The following is a 22642-nucleotide window of genomic DNA, read 5'->3' on the forward strand; positions in this document are numbered from 1 at the left end:
CCTTAGTCCTGACCCGGGTGAGGGGCAGTGTAAACAGTTATGCGGGGTTCTTAGACTCTGCTCACGTTTACAGCAATGGGGGAGCCCAACCTCCTGACCGCAACATACTGTGGTCAGTATGGAGGGTACTTGTTTCCTAGCATGGCGCCCATCGAATCGCATACCATAAGGCTTACGATGGTATGCGATGGCAGCCGATGTTATACAATTTTAAATTGTATACCATTGCATTGTATGCCATTTACAAATTGTATAAGCACCCTAATGGGTGTTTTCAATGTTAAATGTGCCCCCTATAAGATAATTAATTGTATAAGCACCGTAATGGGTGCTTACAATGTTAAAAGCACCCCCACGCCACCCCCACTATCAACGCCAACCCGAAGCAAGGCGAGCGCAGCGGTACGCGTCCTCTGACCTTTTCATACCCACGCTATCCACGTTGGCGTGGAGTTGTGAATATATGTGAAGTAATTCGCGTCCCCTCACGGAGCTCGCCACGTTTTGGGCTCGGTGGCTCGCTGCGCTCGCCACACTATATAAAATCAACTCCACACCGACGTGGATAGTGGGGGTATGAAAAGGTCGGACGCGTGCCGCTGCGCTTGCCATGCTTCGGGTTGGCGTTGATAGTGGGGGTGCATTTACCATTTGTAAGCACCCATTAGGATGCTTATACAATTAAAAATCGCATAGGGGCATATACAATTTAAAATCGCATCGCATGCGGGCATATAGCATGCGATGCAATGCAATGTCATACAACTTAATATCGTGGGCGCCGTGCTAGGTGTGGTGCACACAGCCTCATCTACTGTCTGATGTACTGTGCAGACAGCAGCGGAGGCAGGGAGGAGGTGAATGGATGCCTCTGTGCGGCATCCATTCACCTTGCGGATGTGGGTGTCCCAGCAGCTTACCTTGGTGCTGGGCTTGCCCCCAGTAAAGCTATCGGTGGTCCTGGCGCTTAGAGATTGTCATCTCCAAGAGCCCACCTGGTCAGATCCGGGAATTTGGTGTAAAAGGGGTATTAGTAACTGCCCTTCGTGCCTTGTTTTTAAGCCTTTCTAGCTCTGCTCATGAACCTACTGGATGTATTATAATTGTTTCTGTTCTGTTTTGTCACTCACCTGCTGATGCTGCCTAAGGAAATTCTCAATTTCTACATGCACTCTTATCTCCTCATCAGTCTTCTCTTTTATTTTCTGTAAACAGAAGCCAGCAAACAATTAGGAGAGGAAATGTCTGGATACAGTAATCTAATATGTGTTTCATTTATTTATGCCGGTGGTTGCCACACTTTCTTTAAGCACATTTCCCTAAAATATCTGCATTTTTTTATGGTATCCCTAGGATAAAAGGTTTTTATTGATAAATTAGGGAAAAAAATATAAGTAAATTGTGCCTACCTGTCACCCTTCGGTGCAGGTATGGAGTGAAGTACAGGTGTGCTTCGGATTGTCCACCGGTTTTATAATCGTCAGCCACTACCACTAGTTTTGTCTATAACTGTGACTAAAAATAGTTTAATTTTGTTCCTCCACTACTAATCTGAGGCACACCTGTAAGGCTTGTGGTACCCCAGAGTGCCCATGCACACAGTTTGGGAACCACTGTATTATGCACATAATTCTGTGCATTATAACCAGTACCAATGGGTATGGATCGTATTGTCGACCCGACTCGACAGGGTTCTAGGTCGACATGGGAGAAGGTCGACAGGTGTCTAGGTCGATATATGCGTCAGGTCGCGAGGTCCACCTGATGTTTTGTTTTTTTTACCCAAATGTCGACATGGACACATTTGGAAGTCAACCGCAGCCCCTTGCTTCGCTTGCAATGCTTTGGGCATGGTGCCTCGCTGCGCTTGGCACACTATTTTATTCTCCCACCACGCCCTAGTGGATGGTAGGGCATGAAATACCGGCTGTCGGCGCATGTCAGCTCAAAAAAAACAGTGAAAAAAACCAGGTCGACCTAATGCATTTGTCAACCTAAAACCATGTCGACCTAATGACTGTCAACCTAAGTCGGGTTGACAATACGACCGTATCCCGTACCAATATGGCATACCCTGTTACAGAAATGTAGGAACATCTGATGTTGAGATACATAACATTTGTTCTTCAATAATCTACAATATATGTGCATATTACATCATTCTTAGGCCTCATGTAGCTGCTATATGTGTGGGTGTTAAATCATACCTCCCAACATGACCCTCTCCAGGAGGGACACAATCCTCTGCTCCTGGACTTCCATCTTTCACTTTCAATGGTCCTGGTGACACAGCTCAACACTGGGATGTAGGAGGGTCCAAAGGAGCCAGGCACCTATCCTAAAGCTTTTAGAGGGTAGGCTCCTCCCCTACTGCATCCTGGACTCTTCAGTTCGTGTTAGGTGCCCACTGGAGTGGGTGCTATTCTAAAGAGCTGCAGGAGCAGCTTAAGAATTAGAGTAGTTAGGGGATTTTTATTATTTTATTAATTATACTCTAGCTAGGTAGGCACAGTGTGAGGATTCTCATAGTGAATCCTCACACTGCTAGCTCAGCAGGAGCTGGCAGAAGCGCGTCCTGCCAGCTCACTGTGCACAAAGGAGACGCTGTCTGGCCTCCCTGTGCAGCGCTTACAGCTTCTTTCTTAGAAGCTGCCTGGGCTCCGGAGTGTCCTGAAACCGGCTTCACGTTTAGGTGAGGATCATGGGGGACAGGCGCTCCGTGATGGCGGCGGCCATTTTATGCGGAGCTTACACGCTGAGCTCCTATATGAGAGGACAGCAGCGTTGTTACAGGCATGTTCCAAGTGGTCCCCAGTCGAGGGGGAGATACTGGAACTAGGAAATCCTACCCTAGGGAGCGGCTGACTGGGGGTGGTTGGCGCCAAAAGTCACGGACCCCGCAGCAGCAGGGACTTTGGTCTCTTCCCTCACTCTGTGTTTGGCGCCTTTCAGAACGCTTGCAGCGGAGCTGAGCTGGCTTACAGATCCTAGCAGAGTGTTTGGATTTCCTGGGCATCGTTTCCCCGCATCTGAAACCAACAGACAGCTAAGTGACTGAGTGCATTAAACCTGTATAATCGCTGGTACATTGTATGCACTGTATATATATATATATATATATATATATATATATATATAGTAGACTTGTGTCCGGCACTCCTGTAGCCGTTGGGTTTTCAAATGCCGGGTGCCTCCAAGGTAGATAAATAGATGCAGGTATATCGTGGCACTCTCGGTCTTAATTAGAATAAAGACACTGTTACAGTGTCTTTATTCTAATTAAGACCGAGAGTGCCACGATATACCTGCATCTATATATATATATATATATGTCACTTTTCATCATGTCTGAGCAACATGCTGTGGTTTTGGGGGAGGGAGCCCTTATTGCACTGAGCGCGTGTAATGTATGCACACAGAAATTTGTCCCTGAGCAGATGGCCAAGGGGGGCTTATGTAACACTTGCGCTGCTGTGAGACCCATGGGGAGTGAACCTCAGAGGGCAGAGCAGATTGAACCCGCGTGGGCCATTGCCCTAGGCAGGTCAGTGAACGCTTTGGTGCAGCTTCTGGACAGACAGAGTGATGGCTTGGTAGAATCCCAGAGACCTATGCCATCATCTCAGCAGTCCTCTGGCTCCTTGTCTCTTACCCAGGCAGACCCTGCCTTTATTCAGGTGATGCAGGATACTGCTAGGGGGATCAACAGGTTTAGTGAGATACTAGACAAGATTGATGTTGATGTTGCAGGGACACCTAAAAGGTCTTATGCTATGCCTACATTGGTAGATGAGGAGGAGGGAGCGTATACTGACATCCCCTGGGATCAGGGTGATGATTTTGAAGAGACCTCTTCTGCAGGAGTAGAGGATCTTATTGTGGCTGTGAAACAGGCTTTGAAACTGTCAGTGGAGGATAAAACTCCTGCTAAAGCTGTGTTTAAGCGACAGCGTAAGGAGGCTGTTACCTTTCCTTCGGATGAAGGTTTACAGGAATTGTTGGAAGGGGCTTGGAAAACCCCTGATAAGAGGCTGCAAATGCCTAAGAGATTCCTTAGTCTGTACCCCATGCCGGAGTCTCATGCGGAGCTCTGGGAAAAGGTGCCAGTTGTGGATGCTTCAGTGGCACGTTTGTCCAAGGCTACTGTTTTACCAGTACAGGGCGGTGCAGCTTTTAAAGATCCTGTGGATAAAATAGCTGGAGGGTAACCTCAAGGCTATTTTTGAAGGGGTGGGATTCACCCTACGTCCTCTTATTGCTTCAGCCTGGGTCTCTAAGGCCATGATTGAGTGGGCTGGTGAATTATGCACCATGCTGCAGGCTGACTCTGGTGTATTGCTGCTGGCGGAGAAGCTTAAGGCAGCTGCAGAGTATGTGGTAGAAGCAGAGGAGGAAGCTCTTAAAATGGCAACCAGAGTGTCCACAGTGTCGATTAATGCCAGGAGAGTGCTCTGGCTTAAGGCCTGGGAAGCAGACAATGAGTCCAAAAAGGCCCTAGAAACTTTAGCCTTCAAAGGAAAGTTGTTATTTGGGTCAGAATTAGAGGAAATTATTAAGCAGGCCACGGGCGGCAAAAGTACTTTTCTGCCGGCTCCCACGGCTAAGCAGGCATCCAGATTTTCTGCCTTTAGGCCGTCCTTTCGGCCCTCCCCTAGAGGTGGTGCGTCCTTTCGAGGACAGTCATTCAGGGGAAAGTTTCAGTCCTATAGGGGCAAGACCCCGAAGTCCAAGTTTGGCTCCTTTCACAAGAAGTCTGCCACCAAAGGAGAGGACAAACCCTCCGCATGACTGTCAGGGGATTTGCCCAACAGTGATAAAGGTGGGGGGGCGTCTCTCACACTTCAGGGACGCATGGGCTTCTCTAGACCAGGATGCCTGGGTGTTAGACATTATAGCCCAGGGCTACAAAATTCCTTTCAGAGGTCTGCCTCCGAAAAGGTTTATCCCCACATCCTTGCCAAAGGAAGCGCGGCTGTGTACAGCTCTTGTGAGAGCAGCTCACTCCCTATTAGAGAAAGGGGTGGTTTCCCCGGTTCCCAGGGCAGAGTGGAAGAAAGGCTTTTACTCCACTCTGTTTCTGGTGCCCAAACAAGACGGGTCTTTCAGACCAATACTAAATTTGAAGTCTCTAAATGCCCACTTATGGGTAGACCATTTCAAAATGGAGTCTCTACGGTCAGTGCTCCTGAGCCTAGACCAGGGAGAATTTTTGGCGTCCATGGATGTCCAGGACGCATATCTGCATGTGCCTATACACCCAGAGCATCAGACCTTGTTGAGGTTTGCAATAGGAGACCTGCATTTACAGTTCAAGGCGTTGCCCTTCGGTCTGGCCACCGCGCCAAGGGTATTCACAAAGATAATGTCAGTGATGGCGGCTGTGCTGAGGCTCAGGGGAATCACAGTGATACCTTATTTGGACGACCTGCTGTTCAAAGCAGAGTCAGCAGCCATGCTTCAGAATCATTTGGCAGAAGCCATCAGTTTTTTGCAGGCTCACGGCTGGATTTTAAACTTGCAAAAATCTCAGTTGGTACCATCACAGAGGCTCCAATTCTTGGGAGTTACTCTGGATACCCATCTTCATCGGGTATTGCTCCCGGAGGTAAAGGCCAGGGATCTGGTCGCCTTAGTCCAGGAGATTCTCAGCGCTCGGAGCATTTCTGTATGGAGGTGCCTCAAGCTGCTGGGGAAAATGGTGGCGTCATTCGAGACGCTGCAATTTGCCAGGTTCCACTCTCGGGTGTTCCAATGGAACATTTTGACGGCTTGGTCAGGAGACACACAGACCATGAAGTCGGAGCTGATCGTGCTGTCTTCGGACACTCGAGACTCCTTGAAATGGTGGACAGAAGTGGACTCCCTTCAATGGGGTCGGTCATTGCAGGCCTGGAACTGGCTAGTGGTTACTTCCGACGCCAGCCTCAGGGGCTGGGGGGCAGTAGTCTTGGACCTCAGGCTGCAGGGCTTGTGGACTGCAGAGGAATCAGCTCTACCGATCAACATCTTGGAGCTGAGAGCTGTCTAGAAAGTGATTTCCTTGGCGGGAGACAGGTTACTGAACCTCCCTTTAAGGATTCAGACCGACAATGCCACAGCTGTGGCGTATCTGAATCACCAGGGAGGTACACGCAGCAGATTGGCCATGTGGGAGGTGTCCAGAATCTTCCTATGGGCGGAACAGAATGTTCCAGCTGTATCAGCTATATTCATACCAGGAGTGGAGAATATAGAAGCCGATTTCCTGAGCAGGGAGGAGCTCAAGGAAGGGGAATGGAGCTTACACCCGCAGGTGTTTCAGCAGATCACCTTGAAGTGGGGAACTCCGGATGTGGACCTGATGGCATCCAGGTTCAACCATCAAGTACCCAGGTTTTATGCCAGAACGAGGGATCCACTAGCGGAGGCAGTGGATGCCATGACTATCCCCTGGGAGGGGAATCTCCTTTATGATTTTCCAACAGTTCTAATGCTGGCGAGACTTTTAAAGAAAATACAAGGGCAGAAGGTTCCGGTGATCTTAGTGGCCCCAGATTGGCCAAGGAGGTCCTGGTATTCGAGGCTTCAGAGGTTGTCTGTGGACTCATGGCGTCTACCTCTGAGGCCAGACCTTCTAAGACAAGGTCCATTCAATCACCTGGATTCAGCTCGATTAACTTTGACGGCCTGGCTATTGAAACTGCCATTTTGAAAAGAAAAAGTTTTTCTGATGCAGTGGTGCATACTATGATTAGAGCCAGGAAATCGTTGTCCTCGGCAAATTATTACAGAGTATGGAAAACTTACATTAGATGGTGTGAGAGACGGAAGTCACACACATCTCATTTTAAATTATCAAAGATGATGGAATTTTTACAGGATGGTTTCTCATCGGGCCTAAGCCTTCAGTCATTGAAGTTGCAGATCTCGGCCTTGTCCATCTATTTCCAAAAGAGGATAGCCATTTTACCGGAAATCCAGACATTCTTACAGGGGGTATCTAGGTTGAAACCTCCATACAAGCAACCAGTAGCGCCTTGGGACTTGTCGCTGGTTTTGGAATGCCTTCAGAAGGCACCCTTTGAACCTTTGAGGTCGGCGGACCTTAAGTTTCTCACATGGAAGCTGGTGTTCTTGTTGGCAGTGGCATCAGCTAAAAGGGTGTCAGAGTTAGAAGCTTTGTCATGCAGATCTCCTTTCCTAATTTTTCATGACGATAGGGCGGTCCTGAGGACAGTACCTCAGTTTTTACCGAAGGTAGTCTCTGCCTTCCATTTAAATCAGGAGATAATTCTACCTGTGTTTCAACCCCCAGAGGGTTCTAAGAAAAGGGACAAGTTAAAGAGTTTGGATGTTGTGCGTGCTTTACGCATTTATGTGGACAGAGTAAAGAGTGTCAGAAAGACAGACACATTGTTGGTATTGTATGACATACAAAAAATTGGTTGGCCTGCATCTAAGCAGACTATTGCTAGGTGGTTGCGATCTGTGATAGCTTTTGCATACACCAAAGTGGGAAGGCCTGTACCTGCCAGAATAAATGCGCATACCACCAGGTCAGTTGCCACCTCTTGGGCGGTTCGACATGGGGCAACAGCTGAACAGGTTTGCAGGGCTGCCACTTGGTCATCTGTTCATACCTTTGCCAAATTCTATAGATTCCATGAGTTCGCGTCGGAGGACGCATCATTTGGGCGAGCAGTGCTGAGAGCTGCAGACCTGAGCGTACCCACCCAAAGGACCGGCTCTGGAACGTCCCAGTGTTGAGCTGTGTCACCAGGACCATTGAAAGAGAAAAAGGGATTTTTGTAAGAACTTACCGTTCGAATCCCTTTCTCTGATATGGTCCTGGTGACACAGCGATCCCTCCCTTACGCTCAATAAGTATGCCAGAAGTTTTCATGATTCATGTTAAAATGGTTAAAAGTTAACAGTTATTGTTATAAAATGTGCATATAATATGTGCAGGCGTTTGTACTGAGTTAATGTATTCCAGTGGCTTTGAAAGATTGAACTGAAGAGTCCAGGATGCAGTAGGGGAGGTGCCTACCCTCTAAAAGCTTTAGGATAGGTGCCTGGCTCCTTCGGACCCTCCTACATCCCAGTGTTGAGCTGTGTCACCAGGACCATATCAGAGAAAAGGATTCGAACGGTAAGTTCTTACAAAAATCCTTTTTATGTATGATTACCCTCATCTGTGTTGAACAGGTAAATTGCTAAGAAAGGTGCTTCAACACAGGTGATGGCAATTATAAATTAAGAGGGATGTCCTGAAGCAGAGCAATGTGTCCCTCCTGGAGAGTGTCATGTTGGGAGGTATGGTTAAATGTACTTCTATTCTAACCCCGAATAAGATCAAAAGATTCTCGCTACTGGCTACTGTCCAAAATGTCTCTCTTGCCGGACTGCGATTTCTGGCACCTAGTCTGGGCATGTAGAGTATTGCAGGCATTCTGGAAAGAAGTATGCGATGTGTTGGTTGACATTGGCTTGGGATCACAAAATCTATCTGCACTATCGATAATCCTCGGGGTGTGGCCTAGGGATATCCCAAAGGGGTTTAAGCGGCTCTTAATAAACCTGTGCGCTATTGCTAAAGTTGTGATCGCCCGGTGTTGGATGGCAAAAAAAGGGCCAACCTTACAAGAATGGATCGCAGTAGTCAATTACAACATGGCTCATGAGAAATTTGTGCACTTCTCCAGGAACGCTATTGATGGGTTCTTTGATATATGGGCGATATGGTATTACTCGAAATACTGTAACATAAAAAATATTTGAATTTAGATCCTTATATAAAGAATGGGGAGGGGAGGACAGGAGGACGGAAGGATATTTTCTGTAAATAGATTCCCGCTCTTCCCTGCTTTTTTTTTTTTTTTTTTTTTCTCCTCTCTCTTGAGAACACTGATATTAGAAGGATTGGCACTACTTCGCACTTTATAACTTATATAATGACTACACTAATGAACTAATATACATAGCCATGGCCCTTGTTGGGTATTGGTTATGGAGAGCTATAAAAGTAAATAGATAGGGACAGTGGGAACACAGGGAGGGAGACTGGAGGGAGGGGGCGGGGTCGGGGGGTGGGGCACGGGGATGTAAAAGGGAAACTAAGTATTGGACAGAGACACAACAGGTTCACATGGGAATAGGTTGTCACTGGGTAAAAGAATAATATAGTAAATTGTAAAGGTCTAGTTGACACATGACTTAATAATGCTTATTTGATATTTATAAATAAGTATGTCTAAAATACGCTACAAGGCGACGCACATGGGTAGAAAGAGATAACAGTAAAAACACGTAAATTTTATGTACCTTTTTCTTTTTTTTTTTTTTTTTTGAGAACACTGATATTAGAATGATTGGTATCACTTTGCACTTTATAACTTATATAAGGATTACACTTATGAACTAATATATATATATAGTTATGGGTTATTTTTTTTCTTTTTTTTTTTTTCTCTCTTTTTTTCCCCCTTGGGGGTTTGGGGCCTGGGGGGTTGGGGGGGATGGGGGGCGGGAATGGGGAAGCAAAGGAAAATTAAGTATGGACAGTGATACAAAACGCGCACGTGGAAATAGGTTGTTACTGAGGAAGGGGATAATCTATTAAATAGTAAAGGTTTAATTGATAAACGATTTAACGAGGTCCATTCGGCACTCACAAAACCTTATGTACCCTTTTTTTTTTTTTTTCTCTCTCCTTCCCTTCTCCCCTCCTTGATTCTTGACAGCCCATTACCCCCCCCAGTTTTTGCTTCGCCTGAGAGTAGATCAACTGCCCGGTGAGGTGACACTATTGTGGGTCTCTCAGATACAAGTCAGCATATGGAATACTTTACTGACGATCTTTATAGCTTCCAATTAACTATATTACTTATGTCTTGGTGCCCATTGAAAAACTATGTTGTATACAGTACACTTTTGTATGTTTTTTTGTTCTTTTTTTTTTTTTCTTACTTCGTTTGTCCATTTATAAGTATGTCTTCCTTTTTTGTGATGAAATGAAAAAACTTTAATAAAGAATTAATACAAAAAAAAAAAATGTACTTCTATTCTAATGATCATAACAAACCAAAATGATCACATTTCTCTACATAGCTAAATACTCTTTAAAGGTAATTATAAAAAGTGCAAAACATGCAGAGAACACATAGCATGGCTTAAACATCATTCTTGCTAAAATCCTGCTGGTTCTATGAAATTAAGACCTATTGCATAACCCTGGGGTAGCCAACTCCAGTCCTCGAAAGCTACCAACAGTTAATGTTTTCCATGTCTCCTGACAGAATTGCTGTGTACACACGGGGGCGATTTTGTGTAATATCGCGGGAAATATGGTCGCTGAGCGACCATATTGCCCGCGATGGGAGTGTGCACCAGCGATATATCGCGGGGTGCGCGCTCACGCTTTTACCCCTGTAGTGATCGCTGGTCGCAGGAACATGCTCCTGCGACCAGCTGATTTCCACTGCCGGGCTCCCCCCCGGCAGTTTCTTTTTCATCAGTGACCATCTCTGGTCGCTGATGAACAGGAGACACAGAGCAATATATTGCTGAGCAATATATCTCCCCCGTGTGTACGGGGCTAATCACAAGTGAAGTAATTAGCTCCACCTGTGGATCTTTTCAAATGTGTTAGTGAGTAATGAGTGCACCTGTGCAGCAGCTAGGTTGTCTGAAAAATGTGCACTGTTGGTAGCTCTCGAGGACAGGAGTTGGTTACCACTGCCATATCCCAATGACCTTATATACAGTCACAAGTCTTAACAAACAAATCTTCCCCAATCCCCAACAATTTAGGGTTTTAGTCATAGAATACAAGAAAACACTAGGCCCTCAGAGGAAAACTGTAGATAGTCAATGAGGAGTACTACCTAAGCTCCCCAGATAAATTAGTGGTCAAGAGTCACTATCTCACATTGCTGTAATTTTATATCACCACTGCTAAAATGCTGACTAGCCTGACATCACCATATATTGGAGGGAAATGTAATCTTCCTAAAATAAAAATGTATTTTATTTATATATGTACTTTTACCACAATTCAGTAGTTTTTTGTATATAGTTTGTTATTCATTGGAGGTGTCCACTGCCTTTGGCAAACAGTTACCGGTATATAGCAGAAGCAGTAGAGGGACTTGTGGGTGGTGAGCCCAGGTGCAAAAATATAATTTGGGCCCCTCTTCATCACCCCAACCTAAGTTCGCAATATGCAACATGGCAGAGGGTGACAGGTAAAAACAGTGGGTGATAGAAAAATGGGTGACGTTGCGCCTTAGTCCTGAGTTCTATATAAACTGCATTTGTTTTCCTATGACTTTCATATGCTGTTAAGTGGCCTATGAGTTGCACAGGAGACTCTATTGTTTGAAATTAAATTTAACTAGTGCCATATTAAAAGGACCCAAATCACTATACTCCAGATTCTTTCTATTGAAACTGTCTTATTTGCCTCTTGTTGTTAGCACTGTAACTATTTTATCTTCTATAAAAGTATTTCACTTATTTTCTCCCCAAAAAAGTTTGTATTTAAATAAAGTAGAATCCCTCGAATAATGGGCCACATGTAATGCAGTGTGAGTCCGATGGCCATGCAAGACAAATTTAGAGGGTTTTCGTTTTTAAAGGGGCAATCATTTACAAGGAAAAGCCATGCCTTGCAAATGATTGCCCCTGTAAAAAGAAAAAAACAAAACATCAGGGACTTGCACTGCGTTACAACTGGGCCATTGGGTTGCTCCCTGAATGTGATTACACATTCACTGTCCGGTACATTGCCTGCCCAAAGACAGTATGGAATTGCCGGACACTTGTGGTAGTAGTCCACAAAGCTGGAACGCATACAGATGTAGCGGGATTCATCTTTGCAGGCCATGGCGATGGCGTCGCCATCCCCTGACCCGTCGCCATCTGTATGGCGGAAGGGGACGCGCGCGCACGTCCCCTTCCGACGGTGCTGCCCTCGGTCGCCCGTGCCCACACCGGGCGACCGCACCCCCCCGTAGCTTCCTCGGGTCCCCCCCCCTGCCCCTCGAGCGGGAGGCGGACAGTAATGCGTCCGCCTCGCCGCCCGGATACTGTGACGCGCGTGTGTCACAGTCAGATAGCGGCGCCGTGTTGCTGGCGATCTGCCAGCAAGGATGAGGATAGATTCATCTGTACTACGATTTTTTATCAATTAAGGATTCTGGATGTTTATTTTATATTATGACTGTAGGATATTCAATGTATATATTTGAGATATTACATCTTTTAATTTATTAGTGTGGATTTCATCCAGAAATGTTTATTTTATGATTATTTATTTAATGCCTGTTACCACACCCAGGAAGGGGAGGATATCTCCCACTCTGGGTATATAAGGAGCACCTAGCAGACCTAGAATTTACACCTTGAGGAAGTCTTCAGTGTTGAAACGCGATGGTGTTTTTATTTGGACTTTTGAGGAAGGCAACCTTCACTTGTGTAGTGATTGTGTCTGTGGTGAGTCACCAGTGGCGCCCTCGTTGCTCCCCAGGCTTTCTGTCATTTACTCGCTGTTTCCATCTGTGATAAAAGCCTTCCATTTTTATTGTTATATCAATAAACCATTATTGGAACTATTTGATCTGCTTGGGTGCTGTTTCCTTGACTTGGAGAAAAGAAACCATTATGGGAGGATACATCTTTGAGATGAAGTAAGATCACGTGAGCATCAATGTTTTATGAAATATTGTGAATGTAAGCTTATTGTAAGCATCTTATGGTTGATTCGGCACAAAGGGTGATCCCGTAAGATTTTATCATCACAAAGACCCATACTGGACGGATTTCATTCCATTTGGAAATTCAACTAGAGACTCTGTGTTATTTAAAACAGTATCACACTGTGTGTACTTTTTCTTTTTTTGTATGAGAAACATTGGAGGAGTTGGGAGTGAACTACATCACAATTCTCACCTCGAGTTACTATACAGGGATACTTAACTATACTTCTTACCTTTTATTGTATGTGCGCGATTATAATCTCACCGATTGTCTGTTCTGAATTGTAATTTCTGGGGGTTTGGAACTATTCCCCCTTTTGGTGTTATTACTATTGCTGCACTAGGGCGCAGTAGGTACTGTAAAAATCTTCTTTTTTATTTGTGGTAGTAGGACAGACTCACATACTGAGAAAAGTACCATTCTTATACTGCCCTAATGAGCACTGTGCCAAGTGCCCTGGTATAAAATGCCAAACTCCTCCTGGTTCTAGTGTTTCCTAATAGGATAATGGAATAGTAATTCAAATTCAGTTCCGAGTTTTTTAAAACATCATTCTGGAATTGTATTTACCAATATGCATGAATGTTCTAGAAACCAAACTGAATGTACAATATATTAGAAGTGCTATTATGACATGCTGTGGGCTATGGCTACCGCACTGGTAATACCACAACAGTTATTCCTATAATGCTCACCTGTAGCTCCATCTGCAGATCAGACTCGACTATGTTGCATTTTCTCTGTGTCTGAGACACTTGCAGCTCTGTGTCCTTCTTCGCATACCTGCCTTCCATGCTGGTTTTGGCTTTCATCTCCTGAAGTTGATCCTTGAGGTGGGCAATGAGTTCTGTGCGACTCTGAGACAAGATATGACATGATGGCTTCATGGATTGATGGACACCGCTACATTACATACTAACCATCAATCGGTGCAAACAGAGAATAGCAAGCGGTTTATGCCATCCTGGGCAATGACTCCAATTACTACAGTACTGTATGCCTTTCCTCCCATTTTCACTGATTTTTCTTTAGGTTTCTTCACTGTGTATCATAATATCTAATCAATAATAATATCTGCATCTATATTGATACAAGTTGGAATGTATATATAACACATAATATTGACAATAGTCTGACTTCTTGACAGAGGTTCCTAAATGCGTTACATCAGTCCAGGTTTTAAGGCTATAAATGCCTTCGCACAGATGATGAAATAAAAAATGACTGAAGTATTCCTCAAGTCATCTGTACCTAAGCATATCTGTCCTTAAAACCTGTACTGTTAATGTGCCTTGAGGGCCATGTGTGGCGACCTCTGGCATGATGGTTGGTACTCCTTAAAGGAGAGCTAGCATGAAAAAATGCAAAAAAACATGTGGATACAAATCTTACAGCCCGCTAATTAAATATCACAGACAAAAAATATTTAAACCTGACTTTACTATATGCTGCTTAGTGCATATGGCATGTCTGGATTTTTCATTCTAATGATTTCAGAATGGTCACCATTACTATATTACATATTAACTATGTAATCAAACGGTTGAATTTCCTTTCAGTGTGCAATTTCCATTTCTGAATTGAATGTTACTTTCATAACTGGTCTGATTGGCCTAACAAGTTGAGGGAACCGAGATATATTTGACACTTTTTATAGCCTATATATATATATATATATATATATATATATATATATATATATATATATATATATATATATATATATATATATATAAAAATTGTGGAATAATTCGCGACACTCCAAGGGACTTTTCAAATGATTATAATTGAAGAAATGAATGTAACAAATTTACATCTTACAGGTCAACGCATATGTCGACGTTTCAACACACGGCGGTGTCAAGACTGCATAACCTGACTAGGCTTGCACGGCGGCAAGCTACAAAATACATAATAAACATAACATCACACGGCGGTGATATATATAGACCACAGTACTCACCAGTCTCCAATCTCACCGGCGACCGTGTGTGGCTGGCGCTACCACCTACGTGGGAGACGCCTGCCTCTGACGTCAGCCCAAGGACGTTGCTAGGCAACGCAACGACTCTGGACGCCGTCCACGACCGTCCGGATCATTAACCCGTAGCTGGATCACAGTACGGCCGTGCAGGGGGTTTATAGAACGTATATACACAGTAATCACAAAGTACTAATCAGAAGCATATTGTTCAGCTTATCATAAAGTTAGCTCATGTCCAATAATGTTCAATATGTTCAATATGTTCACAAAAATACTTGCCAACTGAACCGTTCGTTCAAACCTGAGGGGTTGATCGTCTGCAGTTTAAAAATCCATTTGGATTCCATCCTCAGCAACATACCATCACGATCCCCTCCACGCTTCAGCGGTGGGATGTGATCAATGATAATAAAGCGAATATCGCTTACAGTGTGTCCAGCTTCAAGCCAGTGCCTTGCTACAGGCTGATCAGATTTCTTTTTTAATATCGCTGCATTGATTGCTGATCGATGCAAAGCCATCCGTTCACGCACCGTCCGGATGGTTTTGCCAACGTAGTACAATTGACATGGACAGTATAATAGATACACTACATGAGTCGAGAGGCATGATACCACATGGCGAATTGGGAAATATTTGTCTTGATGTGGATGTTTGAAAGTGGTGCAGCATACCAGATTTTTGCAAGTGGTACACTTCAAACATCGATAGCATCCCGGCGGTCGCTGTAGAAAGTGGGCGCTCTGAGTGGTCTCAAACCCTGTGATATCCGTATGTACGACTTGGTCCCTAATATTACGACCTCTAGTGTAACACAATAGCGGTCGCATATTGCGAAAGCATGGTAAGTTTGGGTCCGTCTTCACAATGGGCCATAGCGCTTTAGTAGCCTGTTGAACTACTTGGCTTGTAGTGTTAAATTGTTGTTTCCAAGGGATAATGTCCTGTCGAAGCGGCTTGCTAGGTTGCAACAATGGGTCCTAGGGATTTTCAACACCTCGGACTGTATCTGTTTAAGATGATGTAGATCGTATCCCCCTGACATCGGTGGTTCGATTCTTATGTATGTTCGATTCATCGATGACTTGTTTTTAATTTGGACAGGCCCTGTAGCCCTGCTGGAAGAACATGTTTCGATCATTAATGCAAGTCCCACACCGATCAAATATACATTAAACATTCAGAGGGAGTGTATCAATTTTCTGGATGTCTTAATTAAAATCAAGGGGTCTAAACTTGAAACTGAGGTTTACTCTAAACCAACTGACCGAAATACCTTGCTTCAAGCGTCGAGTCACGATCCAAAACCTCTAAAACAAGGCTTACCCAAGTCTCAGTTGATGAGGGTGGCACGGATAGCGAGTTCAGAAATGACTGCAATTACTGGCACTAATCGAATCGTTGAGAGATTCCATCAACGGGGATACGACAATGGAAACAACAATTTAACACTACAAGCCAAGTAGTTCAACGGGCTACTAAAGCGCTATGGCCCATTGTGAAGACGGACCCAAACTTACCATGCTTTCGCAATATGCGACCGCTATTGTGTTACACTAGAGGTCGTAATATTAGGGACCAAGTCGTACATACGGATATCACAGGGTTTGAGACCACTCAGAGCGCCCACTTTCTACAGCGACCGCCGGGATGCTATCGATGTTTGAAGTGTACCACTTGCAAAAATCTGGTATGCTGCACCACTTTCAAACATCCACATCAAGACAAATATTTCCCAATTCGCCATGTGGTATCATGCCTCTCGACTCATGTAGTGTATCTATTATACTGTCCATGTCAATTGTACTACGTTGGCAAAACCATCCGGACGGTGCGTGAACGGATGGCTTTGCATCGATCAGCAATCAATGCAGCGATATTAAAAAAGAAATCTGATCAGCCTGTAGCAAGGCACTGGCTTGAAGCTGGACACACTGTAAGCGATATTCGCTTTATTATCATTGATCACATCCCACCGCTGAAGCGTGGAGGGGATCGTGATGGTATGTTGCTGAGGATGGAATCCAAATGGATTTTTAAACTGCAGACGATCAACCCCTCAGGTTTGAACGAACGGTTCAGTTGGCAAGTATTTTTGTGAATATATTGAACATATTGAACATTATTGGACATGAGCTAACTTTATGATAAGCTGAACAATATGCTTCTGATTAGTACTTTGTGATTACTGTGTATATACGTTCTATAAACCCCCTGCACGGCCGTACTGTGATCCAGCTACGGGTTAATGATCCGGACGGTCGTGGACGGCGTCCAGAGTCGTTGCGTTGCCTAGCAACGTCCTTGGGCTGACGTCAGAGGCAGGCGTCTCCCACGTAGGTGGTAGCGCCAGCCACACACGGTCGCCGGTGAGATTGGAGACTGGTGAGTACTGTGGTCTATATATATCACCGCCGTGTGATGTTATGTTTATTATGTATTTTGTAGCTTGCCGCCGTGCAAGCCTAGTCAGGTTATGCAGTCTTGACAAAAACACCGCCGTGTGTTGAAACGTCGACATATGCGTTGACCTGTAAGATGTAAATTTGTTACATTCATTTCTTCAATTATAATCATTTGAAAAGTCCCTTGGAGTGTCGCGAATTATTCCACAATTTCTGCATTCAGATCGAAGGCACCCAGGGCAGTTGCACTTAAGAGGAGAGTGCCGGCTCTTATCCCAAAACTATATATATATATATATATATATATATATATATATATATATATATATATATATGTTTGACTTTTTATTTTGGCTTTGTTTTTTGTTTATGTGCACCAAATTCTATCAAAGTCCATATCTGACTTTCCAGTCCAAACTATAAAATGAGATATAATAACATGGTTACCACATCCTGCAACAATGAAACCAGTTACTTCTGTGTAATGGTACAGAGAACGGTAAATAAGAATTTCTTGACAATGACAAATGTATATAGAAATGTTTCCTCCATCTCCCAGTTAGGTCACCATGTATGGAAAAGACATGCTGCTGTCATCCTGCAACATATCACTGCTTACACAACTGTACATTGCTCACGTGTTATCACACAGTGCGTGGGATTCTTTAAAGGTTCGTACACACGGGGGAGATATATTGCTAGCAATTTATTGCTTGCAATATATTGCTGAGCAATATATTGCTCAGTGTCTCTTTTTCAACAAGCGACCAGAGATGGTCGCTGTTGAAAACGAACCTCTGCTGGGGGAGCCGCAGAGGTAAGCTGGTCGCAGGAGCAAGCTCCTGCGACCAGCGATTACAATGGGGCAGAAAACGGGAGCGCGCACCCGGCGATTTATCGCTGGGGCACACTCCCAATCACTGGCAATATGGTCGCCTGCGACCATATTCCCAGCGATTATAGCACTTATCTCCCCCATGTGTACACAGCATAAGTCTGTTTAATCACCAATATAGGGTCTAGATAATTCTGTAAACAGATTTGTGTGCCAATTTAAAGGCTCACTGACTTATTAATTATTAAGTATAAAGCCCTGTACACACGCTTATGACACCCATACACGGTCCGTTTTTTCGGTCCGTTCTGTACTTTTAAAGTTCACATTGGATCGGATCGCATCCGATCCGATCCGATGTGTACCTAGTACAAAAAGTATGTGCAGCACATACTTTTTGTACCGTACTATGTGATGTGCGGGAGCGCGCATCGCATAGTACAGAACGGAGCCCTACACAACGGACCGTGTATGGGCTCCTTTAGATTTGCTTTAGATTTGATGTTAGATTCAATTTTCTATTAGATCTGGCATTAGATCATCCCAATCGATTTGGCATTAGATCTGTACTTTTGCATTCGATTTCACAATGTAGGCACAATGTACTCATTCGATTTACTGAATTTCCTTGGCTGCACAGTAGATTTTTCTATTCGATTTTGAGAAAACGGGAGCGTGCATCGACCTGAAAGCAGATCGAAATTGTCCTAAAGACCATTCGATGTAGATTCGATTTTGCTTCTATAAGCAAAATCGATTTGAAAACAGGGAAAAAATCTAAGCATGTGTACACCGCTTTGGAGTACATAAATAGGATTCAGCATGTGCTGTACATGATATTATTTGCACATGCTATAACACAACTCAAAAACTTGTCTCTATCTCCTCTCTTCATTATCATACCTGGATAAGAAGGAAATAACTATCGGAGGAGGTTATAGGATTTTTTTGTTTTCACCCTTGAAAGACTAGGGTTGCCTATATGGCTGAGCAATATATTGCTCAGTTTCTCCTTTTCATCAGCGACCAGAAATGGTCGCTGATGAAAGGGAACCTCTGCCGGCGGTGCCGCAGAGGTACTCAGCAAGCTCCTGCGACCAGCAATTAGAGCGGGGCTGAGAACGGGAGCGCTCAACCGGCAATTTATCGCCGGGGCACACTCCCATCACTGGCAATATGGTCGCCTGCGACCATATTTCCAGCGATTTCAGCCCTTATTGCCCCCGTGTGTACACAACATGACAGTGTCCCACAGATATTCTTGTGTCAGGAGCACACTGTGGTGCATGGAGATAATGTTCATCTCTTCAGTCTGCCTCATACATAAAATTGAGATTAGGAAACGTTTCACATAAAAAAGAAAACAAGAAGTAAATTGCTGCAATTCAGTCCACAAATAATGCCCAGCTGCAGCAGCACAAAAACACAAGTAAAGTTACCCTTTGGCCAATTTGGCTATAAAAGGGGAGGTGTCTGAGTTGCAGCCTTTCTATTTGACAGTTCCCAGGCTCTGCATGCCGCCTGCTATAGTGTTCCAGTGTCCCCACATAAGTAGCAGGTTATTATGTAGTGTGATAGGAAAAATGGCCACCAATGGAGGGAAGTAATACCTTCAGAAAGGATAGGGAACATTCTGTAATATAACTATATCTCTAGATAGACCCGCTAGGGAATTAGAAGTTAAATAAGCTGTATATGCAAATATTTCCATCTTACTATATAGTACAAATGAATAGACACGTCTTTTATAAATAGGTGTATCTGCATAATTGTATTTTTACATGATATGACACTTCTAATACTGCTGTACATTCCGATGGACTACTTGCATTACCTGCATCTCCACTTTCTTCTCCAGTCTGACATCCTGCAGCTGCTTCTGCAATGCTTTAATCTTCTTCCTCCCTTCTTGTTCTCTGTGGAAGAAGCATAGCATGACATTGGTATGTAGGGCCTAATTCAGAGTTGATTGCAAATGCAACATTTTTCTCAAATGGGCAACCATGCTGCACTGCAGGTGAGGCTGATTTGTGCAGAGAGAGAATTGGGTGAGTTATTTTGTTTCTGTGCAGGGTAAATACTGGCTGCTTTATTTTTACACTGCAATTTAAATATCAGTTTGAACACACCTCACCCAAATCTCTCTCTGCACATGTTAATTCTGCCCCACCTGCAGTGCAGCATGGCTTTTCCCATTTGTGAAAGATTTTGCGATCAGGTCAGAATCCGGCCCATCATTCCACACACAACAAGAAAAAAATGCAGATGCACTATTCAATCAATAGTCTTTTCTGATAAGAGCAAATGTTGCATCTTATTTGGAAACCAAAGTACCAGAGTCTGGTGGAAGAATGGAGAGGCACACAAAGATGCTCGAAGTCAAGTGTGGTTTCCATGTTTTGATTTGGGGAGAAATGTCATCTGCTGGTGTTGGTCAACTGTGCTTTATTATGTCCAGAGTCAACGCAGCCGTCTATCAGGAGATGTTAGAGCACTTCATGATTCCTTCAGCAGACCAGCTTTATGGAGATGCTGACATTGTTTCCAGCAGGAATTGCCAAGTGCCCACACTACCAAAAATACTAAAACCTGGTTCAGTGACCATTGGATTGTTGTGCTGGAATGGCCAGCAAGCTCGCCTGACCTGAATCCCATAGAGAATCTAGGGGCATTGCCAAGCGAAAGATGAGAGACATGAGACTGAACAATACAGAAGAGCTGGAGGCCACTATCGAAGCATCCTGGTCTTCCGTAACACCTCAGCAGTGCCACAGGCTGATCGCATCCATGCTACACCGCATCGAGGCAGTCATTCATGCAAAAGGGGCCCAAACCGATTAATGGAGTACATATGCATGATTATACTTTTCAGATGGCCAAAATTCCTGTATTTTAATTAATATATATTTTTTTTTATTGATTTCATGTAATATTATAATTTTCGGAGATTTTGTATTTGGGGTTTTCATAACCTGTAAGCCGTAATAATAAAAAATATCCATGAATAAATGCTTGAAATATCTCACTTTGCATATAATGATTCTATATAATATATTCGTTTCACCTTTTAGGTTAATTTACTGAAATAAATGAACTTTTGCACGATATGCAAATTTTTGGATTTCACCTGTAGTGCATGCACACTGAACAGTTTCAAAAGATACAATTCGCTTTATCACTGATCATGTCGTTTTATGAAAAATGTATCTTTGTCGTACATATATACTGAACAGTATGCACCTATTCATAAACAACATGCATGTATAGACGAGAAAGGAGGTAGATAACCCATAGGACTGAGCATCATTTCTGTTTGTGCACACTGAACGATAGGCACGATAACATCGGTAACAATATTGTGCATATTATCTGCCTTTATGGGGCATTAAGGGCCTTATACTGGTTCACTCTTAGAGGACAAAACCATGTGCACGGCAGGTGGGGAGATATAAAATGTGCAGAGAGAATTAGATTTGGGTGGGGTTTTTCTTCAAAGTGAGATCTATATTACAGTGTAGAAATAAAGCAGTCAGTACTCTAATTTTCTCTGCGTATGTTACGTCTGCCCCACCTGCAGTGCACGTGGTTTTGTCCATTTGAGAAGGAATTTGCCTCTAAGAGTGAATCCGAATAAGGCCCTAAATGTGTGCCCATTATTTCAAGTGTACATCGCCATATACATTATGGTTCACTCGCAAAGGCAAATTCCTTCTCAAATGGACAAAACCCTGTGCACTGCAGGGGGGGGGGGGGGGGGGGGGCAGATGTAACATGTGCAGAGAGAATGTGTTCTATGTGTTCTTTATTACATCCATTATATGTGCTTTAAAGGGATAGTAGGGTATGCCTAATTACACTGTATGTGCCCATTCTTACTTGTGGGCATCATCCTATACATCATTTTAGTCCCATCTGTGTGTAAGATAAACTGTAAGTTCCCGTCTCAGCTGTGTACTGATATCACCATGCCCATTCCATGTTCCCTTTCTCACCTGTTTGAATTGCCATATCAAAGTTCAGTTCAGTTCAGTTCAGGCTACATACATACGGATCTCTCTAGGAGAGATACCTAGAACTAGCAGACTCCCCGTGTGTCCATCCTGTCTTTATTAAGAGACGGGTGAGGAGTTTTTATAGCACACCACATATACTAGCAGTGATTACGGTGTATATACCCTATCCGCCCATTAACACATACAGGAAGTGAGGTCACGCCTCACTAGGGTTTATAAACCCCTCCCAATCAGTCAGTACTCATTCGCCTTCTGACTGCTGAGACACACTCATCCTTCCAGAGGTAAGCCACTTTTTCTACTAGGTTGCGCCGTATTGGTCTTATATTTAGGCTATTATCTGTATACCCGATATTATGTATGTCAGGACCACCTGCAATATTTAACTTTGATATCTGACAGTTAAAAAATTGTTCTTTCCATCTGATGGGCCCTTATGAGAATTGTGGCCATATCTAGCTCTAACAATAATTTGTGTAATAGATGGTATTGTTATTCGCTTATTTCATTATACATGTCATGTAGTGGTCTCCAGTTAATATGCTTGTATTGGAACCCATGGTCTTTGTAATTCTACCCTTATTTCATTATACATGTCATGTAGTTGTCCCCTGCTAATATGCGTGTATTGGAACCCTTGGTCTATGTAATTCTACTAAATATACTT

At 43.8% G+C, this 22642-nt stretch overlaps 1 protein-coding gene across 3 annotated transcripts in view; it reads right to left on the reverse strand.

The window, feature by feature from the left end:
* The window catches only part of DRC9 (dynein regulatory complex subunit 9), a 98064-nt gene that overhangs the window by 6915 nt on the left and 68507 nt on the right, over positions 1 to 22642 (reverse strand). For all 3 annotated transcript variants that reach the window (XM_083177446.1, XM_083177447.1, XM_083177448.1), the window contains exons 5-7: positions 19797 to 19878; positions 13434 to 13595; positions 1131 to 1205 (exon numbers count right to left, since the gene is read on the reverse strand). In XM_083177446.1, the coding sequence (XP_083033572.1) occupies positions 1131 to 1205; positions 13434 to 13595; positions 19797 to 19878 (319 nt within the window). The remainder of the gene's footprint in view (positions 1 to 1130; positions 1206 to 13433; positions 13596 to 19796; positions 19879 to 22642) is intronic.

The sequence above is a fragment of the Crinia signifera genome, chromosome 3 (assembly GCF_055691185.1).
Source record: "Crinia signifera chromosome 3, ASM5569118v1, whole genome shotgun sequence".
Lineage (NCBI taxonomy): Eukaryota > Metazoa > Chordata > Amphibia > Anura > Myobatrachidae > Crinia > Crinia signifera.